We start from the raw sequence: 7833 nt of genomic DNA, 5'->3' as shown, positions 1-7833 counted from the left end.
TGAATGAATAAATGAATGAATGAATGAATGAATGAATGAATATAAAAATGAATGAATGAATGAATGAATGAATGAATGAATGAATGAATGAATGAATGAATGAATGAATGAATGAATGAATGAATGAATGAATGAATGAATGAATGAATGAATGAATGAATGAAACCACTTTATCTTCGCGTGACCGGAAAATGCGTATGTTACTTCGTGATCACTTTTTTTCATATCGGATTTAAACTGCACAGTTGTCCTACTGTTGGTGGCTTATACGGTAAGTAGTAGCAACGGTGACTCGTAAATTAATAAGTTATAAAGTAGCCTACAATAGTCATTTATTGGATAATGCTTTAAGCATAAACTGTATAACTAACCAGCAACTGTATTCTTGTTGCGCACTAAAAAATATTACTGTTTGCCACTTTTGTACAAATTATAAACATGTTTGTTTATGTTTCATTTACGATATTTTTTAAATGAAAACATTGGTATTAACATAGTAGTAAACATCACGTAATGATATAAGTTTTTTTCACATTTATTATTTCCACATTGGATCATATTGCTGGTAATGGGCGCTTGAATTAAACTTGGATCTCTCTGGCATTTCTTTAGTTTTTTTGCATGAGTTAAAAGTACAACACAACGTAATATAACTGAGTGATATATAGTTAGAATTTCATAACAACATACACCCCCCTTTGCAATGCATTGACTGGAATTTGTGACGTCATCGCGGTGTTTCCTAAAGGTATTTTCCGTCTAGCTTAATTTCAAGCCAGTGTTTTCTATTGTAACATTTTAAACGGCAATATCTCTAGAAAATCACGACCCCTTTTAAAAAGAAAGTACAAAAATAAATTGATCCAGAAACTGTAATCACTACAAAGTTACAAATACGTGCCAACTCCTATTGCATAAGCGGGCACAAGGTGTAAGAACAAAACAGTTTTGTTATAACGACCGCCGTTGTCAGCTACGCAAGGATAAATAAGTTAAATTATAGTTTAATCATAGATAATACATTTTATCTTTGGTTAAATGTTAAATCCATTTATCATTCATGCTATCATATGCTCGAGCAGAGTCTTTTATATACGGACTCTGTGCTCGAGTAGATACCTTCCTGACACAAGAGGGCTTATCGTGTAATGAAGCCCGCCAGGTTCAGGCTCACCGCGGGAAAGTTGTCACGAGATCGATGTAAATAGTAAATACTGCATTAAATTTGTTAACGCAATTATCTGTATACTGTTGTTTTCAGGGATTTATTAGATTAGTATAATTGATAACGAAGTACGACTTTTTGTGTGGTAAATAATAAGACCACAATGCTATAGAATTGTGTGTTTAATTTTTTTTTTGGCTGAGTCAAGTATTATATTTGATTAAAGAAGAGTGGGAAAAGGATTTTAGTGTTAAGTATCTACTTTTCACTTCTTAATGTCTAATCACAAATCTAGAAAGCGAATTAGAGCTGCTAAAAAAGCAGCAAGACCAGAGCTAAAAGGCGAAGAAGGTTGGTCAGGTTTGAAATATCAACAATGGTTTGACGTTTCCTTTTCAACGGTAAGGGACAATGTTGAAAGGGTTGACGTTGGGAAGTTGTCATGTGCAGACTTTATTGAACAGTAAGTTGTTCATTATTTCAATTTAATGTGTTGGTTAAGAATCCTCCCTCTCTGTTCTTTGTTAACCCTAAACTACCTATGTTATTTTGTTAACCCTAAACCCCCTATAACCCTTAACTACACCTCCCACCAGCCTAATATGTAAGTGTAACGTACTCTAAGACCAGACTGCAGAGTATGGCAGGTGCATGCGCGATTTTTTTACAGACTTTTGGTGATGCACGCGACAATTTGTCCCAAGCACGCCAATTAATTAAACAAACAAAAAATTTGTATTAAATTAAGTAAGATTTCCTAATGTGGCTTGAAAATGTACATGCTTTGCACGCAGATTTTTAATGATAGCACGCTGCGCACGCGAAAAATAACCGCCTTGCACGCGAGAGATCTCGTCAGGAACTGCCATACTCTGCAGACTGGCTCTAAGATTCTTCACTAGTGCTAAATTTACCTAATACTTTCATTTTAAAACACTTAGCTATAATTTTTAAAAATCTTTTCTCCATCACTCATAGAGTGTTATCATATAACTTGGCCAATCTATGTTATGTTGCCTTATACAAACATTATAAACATCTTAAAATCTCGAATCATTTAACAGTTTCAACATGCACTATCCAGATCACTTGGAAACTTGCTGACAACCTGGCAGTTGAGTGGCAAACACAATATGTTTTTCTGCACTGCTGCTGGCAGTTAGATGTATACATTTTTTGAATATGAAGTTGTTTAGTTATATTAAAAAAGAGGCCTCACATGTGAATTATTTCGAATTACAGGTATGAGAAACCAAATATTCCAGTAGTGCTGTTAAACACTCAAAACTCATGGCTAGCTAACCAAAAATGGACCCTGGAAAGACTGAAGAAAAAATATCGGAACCAAAAGTTTAAATGTGGAGAGGACAATGATGGATACTCTGTTAAAATGAAAATGAAATATTACATTGATTATATGAGAACCACGAAAGATGATAGTCCTCTTTATATATTCGATAGCAATTACGGTGAACACCCCAAACGTAAACAACTCTTGGAAGACTTTGAAATACCAAACTACTTCAAGGATGACCTATTCAGGTAAAATTTTGTGTGAAAACCAAAGAAAAATTCTTTGCCGACACATTCTTATATTAGTTTTAAATAAAAACTCCATTTTAAATATAATGACTGTCCTTCTGTTTTATTTTCTTATTGTGGGCATATGTGTCCACAATAAGGCTTATTGTGGGCATATGTGTCCTTGGGCAATACACTTAACCGTAATTGCTCCGACCCAGTGGTCACTAATTGGTTGTCTAAATTGTCAGCCGTACGGAAAAACAATTACCCACAAGGTTAGATAGATACACAAAAGCGACGTGTGTGAAACATAATGATGACTGTCCTTTTCCTGCTATAACGACTATCCTTTTCCGATCACGCAAGGATAAAGTAAGAGTAACACTCATTCATATTGATACTAATAATAATAATATTAAGCTTGGTAAGTTTTTTGCCACAAGCTGAAAACGCAAAACGAACTATATAGTTCAATAAGGTAATATATCACTCTTAAATTTAAAGTGACATTAGTGGTTATAATAAAATATTATCATGATTAATAATGCAGGTATGCAGGGGAAAAGAAGAGGCCACCTTATAGGTGGTTTGTGATGGGTCCAGGGTTATCAGGCACTGGGATTCATATTGATCCATTAGGGACAAGCGCGTGGAATGCTCTTGTGAAGGGTCACAAACGCTGGTGTATGTTTCCAAACAAAACTCCAAAGGAGATGATAAAGGTGGGATAATTATTATTTTTAGTAACAGTGACAGTGGCGAACATATTATTTATTGGGGTTGTAACCACTTTTTATCACTGCTTTGTACTTAATAATTTGCATCATTTCAAATTAATCATTTTGGGGAGACCTTTATATTATGTCCCTACTTACCCATGTAAATGTCTGTCACCATATCACATATATGCACAATGCTTCTAGTAGCAGGTTATGCAAGGATAGTTTAACATGTCATCAATCCTTGTCAAAATAAAACAAATTTCACTTTTGGTTTCTAACTTTCTAATATTTACTGATTAATGCAGTGCAGAAAATTCCAAGGTATTCATGCCCACCCTGCCACCCCAGGTTTGGCGCCTATTTTTGCTACTGCTATATTTTTCTTACTTTAACATAGTTAAGCAGCAACATCAACCTATTTTAGGTAAAACGAAGTGAAGGATTGTTGCAACAAGATGAAGCTATTACTTGGTTTAAAACAATCTATCCCCGAACTTTGTCCAAGGATTGGCCTGAAGAATTTAAACCATTAGAAATATTACAAAAGCCAGGTCAGTTGTTTGTCACAAATCATCATAACAAATCATTTGTGATAGGAATTGAGTGTTTTTCATTAGTATTAATGCAAGTACATGTCACAGGTGAAACAGTGTTTGTACCTGGTGGTTGGTGGCATCTTGTACTGAACCTCGACACAACTATTGCTGTCACTCAGAATTTTGCTTCGGTAACAAATTTTCCCACTGTTTGGCCGAAAACTGTCAAGGGCCGACCAAAACTTTCTCATAAGTGGATTAGGTAGTTCAGCTTTGTGATGTGTATTTTGCAAGTAAAAATATATACAACAAGATACACCCATATGTACAGTGTTAGAGATGCCTGAAAGGGCGTGTTTAAAGTTTAAACACCTTTGTATTAAGCTTGCTTTTACCCTGATATTAGCAGTCTATACAGTTGGGCAAAGATAAAGTATTGCATTCACCTCTTTGGCACCCAAGATTTTGTTAAAATTCAAAAAACGTAACGCCAAAAAGTGAATCCTTTTTATAAGTATGAATGCTGGTCTTTTATTTTTAATATAAGACATTTCACATAGGATGTAAGAATTAAGGTTCAAGATGAATGGAAATAACTCTGACAAATAATTAAACATTTTTTAACGAAAAGTCATGTATGGTCGCTACGTGCTCAATAAATGAAATTAAACGCAGGATATTAAGGAAAGAAAGGCCAGAAGTTGCGGCCATGGCTGATAAAATCTCCACTGAAAAGTACATCACCTCTGACTCATCTTCTGATTCTTCTTCATCTTCAAGCGATTCCTCTTCCAGCTCATCAGATGAAGATGATAAGGAGACACGGAAGCGACAGATGCCCTCACTTACTGCAAATGGAACTTCCCAGTAAGTTATGACTTTATTGTTAACAAGGGTGCTCTGTTTCATACACCTCATGCGTGTTTACTAGTTACCACATATGTAACTTGCTTTATCCTCGCGATGCCAGAAAACGACAGTCGTTATGACGTTATAACACGAATGTCCACTTACAAGTTTTATGTAACTTTGTGGTTGATTATTTTTTGGGGATTTTTGGATTTTTTTTTGTTTTAATGAATGGCTGAGAATTACGACAACCCATTAATGACCACTGGGTTACAGCAATTGTCGTTTGGTGTCTTGCCCAAGGACACATACGGCCACAATGGTAGCAGCAATAAGCCTTGAATCTGTAACCTTTGGGTTGAGGCAGGCGCTAGCCATTATGCCATAGCGCCGCATATATACATCACAACAATAAGTGATATACGGGTTGTGTAACTTGCACACCACACTACAGTAACAGTATATGGTATAGGCGTCATCTTTCCAACTAAATCTGGGAGTTTATATCCATTATTGGTAAGTTTAATTATCGAGTTGTTTTTCTTATTCTTAATATACACTTTTTGCCATTTCTTCCTATGTTTATCGTAATTTGTCTCCGTTTATATTTTATTCTTCAAAGGTCGGGCAAGCGTCAACGAACAGAAACAAACTAAATGCCGCTTCTCAAGGAAGTTTTGTCTCTCTGTTCCTGCCGTTCACAATGTGTGCTAGCCAAATCATCTGCCGCTTTTGTAATCCATGCGACTTGCTGTGAATTATGCAATAGTCAACTTGTGAATAAATTATGTCTCCTCATATAGCATGTCTGCGTCGTTTCACTTTTCAGTAAAAATTCTTAATGTGTTTTACCGTACGTTAGTTTTCTCAGTCTAGAATGACCACAAGTGTCCAAATCAACAAAGGGACCAAGCGTCGGCTCCAATTACGTATCGAATAAAGCGACAACGTTTAAAATTTAAAGGGTTGTGGAAATCCGACACGACAGTTAAATTTTGTAAAGCTAGTTAAGAAAATAAGTTACATGAATCAAACTTTTAAGTAAGGTATCATAGAAAGTTTCAGCTTAGCTTTTTAGGAGGAGGGAAAATTAGGTTTGGTATAATGTTTTACGTTCGATTTAGGAGGTCTTTTATAGCAGAAACCAGAAGTGTGAAGTCAATTAAAGGAGAGTAAATTAACACCAAACGATGGTAGATTATCATCATTTTCGAAACACGCAGTATGTGTCTCTGAATTACAAACAGTAAGGGGTGGGCCAAATGTAATAGGTGCGCAACACGGCTGTTTAATATTCAACCTTTTAGCATTAAGTAAATTTGGTAAACTGTATCAATATCTGTGCTCGAAGTGCAGTCAACCGCTACAATAACAACTGTGCTTTTGAACTTCGTTTGGTTTAAAAAAATGCGTTTTTACTTTCAGAAAATCTTTTTCGTTGTCGCATCTTCAAGTTATATCGGTTTTTCATTTTAGTAGATATGGTTTGCCTTGCGGACGTTTCAAAGTGGTTTTGGTCAGATTGGTTTTGGTTGCCGGCAGGAATTACATTCGGAGAACTGAAAGATCAACCAGGCATACAGATTGCTAGAGCTTCTGATTTATATCTAATGCCGATATTGGCGATCGGAATACTTTGCTTACGTTATATGTTTGACATATGCATGTCTAAAGTTGCTCAAAATATGGGTATTGTGGACCAGCGAAAACGTCCTGAACCTAATGAAGTGATGGAAACGATGTACAAAATATGTAAGAGGCCTTCCGCTGAAGACACAACAGCTCTAAGCAAACGACTCGACTGGAGTAATAAGAAAATTCTGACTTGGTTTCGTTTGAGACGAAACCTGGATAGACCAAGTTTAGTTTGTAAGTTTAAAGAGTCCAGCTGGCGCACTTTATTTTACATCAGTGCTTTTGTATACGGTTTATATACACTCATACCTTCGCCTTGGTTTTGGGATACTGTGCAATGCTGGGTAGATTATCCAAAGCAAAACCTGTGGACAACTGTGTATTACTACTACATGCTGGAAGGTGGGTTCTATATTTCCCTCCTGTTTTCAATCATGAGTGACGTTAAAAGAAAAGACTTTCCTGAGCAGTTAATTCACCACGCGGCAACTATTTTGTTGATCATGTTTTCTTACGTGGCAAACTTTGTTAGAATCGGAACAATGGTTATGGTCATACACGATATATCCGATATTTTTCTGGAAATTTCTAAAACTTTATTTTATGCGGGCAAGCAGAAGATTGCAGATGTTGGTTTTGTAGTGTTCTCAGTTGTATTTATTATAACTCGGATCCTGATTTACCCCTACTATATATTGCACACTACTTTGGTGAAAGTATATTGGGTATTAGAACCTTTCCCAGGATACTATTTGTTTAATGCTTTACTTGTAATTCTCCAACTGCTGCATGTATTTTGGGCGGTGATCATCGTTAAGATGGCGATCCGTATGATAAGGGTGGGAACGGTGGAGAAAGATGCCAGGAGTGACGTGGAGGAAAGCGACGAAGACGAGCAGGAGTAGAGTTATTGATAAATCCATGCACCAGAAGAAGTGAATGTAACTTATTTATAATCGCGTGGCGGGACAGCCATAATCGTTATAACACGGATGTTCTGTTTCACGCCCCATGCTCGCTTATGAGTACCACGTATGTAACTTTGTGGCTGATTATTTTACACGGTATATACAATGCTGTACAAATTTATTTGCCTGACAAGTTTCAGCTTGCTTATACCTTACGTTCAGTTTGAAAATACAACTTAAGATCGATCACTACAACTTAATAAATTTTATTTCTGCTCAACAATAGTAGCGCGTCTGAAATAACAATAGATGTATAACCTACATAGCTCGACGTTAGATAAAGTGCTTCCGAGTACCATAATGGCCTTTTAAAATATTGGCCTTTCTCTGCAAGACGCAATGTTCTAATATATTAGGGAGGGGGAAGATGGGAAATATCTTGAGCCTCTAACAAACAAATACCAACGGTCTATTCAAGTCGCGACAATGCAGTC

The 7833-nt window shown here is 36.2% G+C and overlaps 1 protein-coding gene and 1 pseudogene across 1 annotated transcript; both read left to right on the top strand.

Annotated features, from left to right (window-relative positions):
* Positions 1 to 1239: 1239 nt before the first annotated feature.
* Positions 1240 to 5601, top strand: LOC100176171 (bifunctional arginine demethylase and lysyl-hydroxylase JMJD6-A). Its single transcript, XM_002127913.5, has 7 exons — positions 1240 to 1628; positions 2408 to 2707; positions 3240 to 3411; positions 3836 to 3962; positions 4053 to 4209; positions 4623 to 4814; positions 5419 to 5601. The coding sequence occupies exons 1-7, from the start codon at positions 1441 to 1443 to the stop codon at positions 5450 to 5452; spliced, it is 1170 nt and encodes a 389-aa protein (XP_002127949.1). The 5' UTR covers positions 1240 to 1440; the 3' UTR covers positions 5453 to 5601.
* A 107-nt stretch (positions 5602 to 5708) lies between these two features.
* On the top strand, positions 5709 to 7473 carry LOC100177799 (annotated as a pseudogene).
* The last annotated feature ends 360 nt before the right edge of the window (positions 7474 to 7833 follow it).

Source organism: Ciona intestinalis, chromosome 3, assembly GCF_000224145.3.
Source record: "Ciona intestinalis chromosome 3, KH, whole genome shotgun sequence".
Lineage (NCBI taxonomy): Eukaryota > Metazoa > Chordata > Ascidiacea > Phlebobranchia > Cionidae > Ciona > Ciona intestinalis.
Note: the sequence above shows the minus strand (reverse complement) of the source record. Positions and strands in the feature narration are given on the sequence as shown.

Coding starts and splice junctions, on each gene's coding strand:
- LOC100176171 (XM_002127913.5), top strand. CDS start 1,441: ATGTCTAATCACAAATCTAGAAAGCGAATTAGAGCTGCTAAAAAAGCA. Junction 1,629..2,407: donor TGTGCAGACTTTATTGAACA/GTAAGTTGTTCA, acceptor TTCGAATTACAG/GTATGAGAAACCAAATATTC. Junction 3,412..3,835: donor CTCCAAAGGAGATGATAAAG/GTGGGATAATTA, acceptor AACCTATTTTAG/GTAAAACGAAGTGAAGGATT.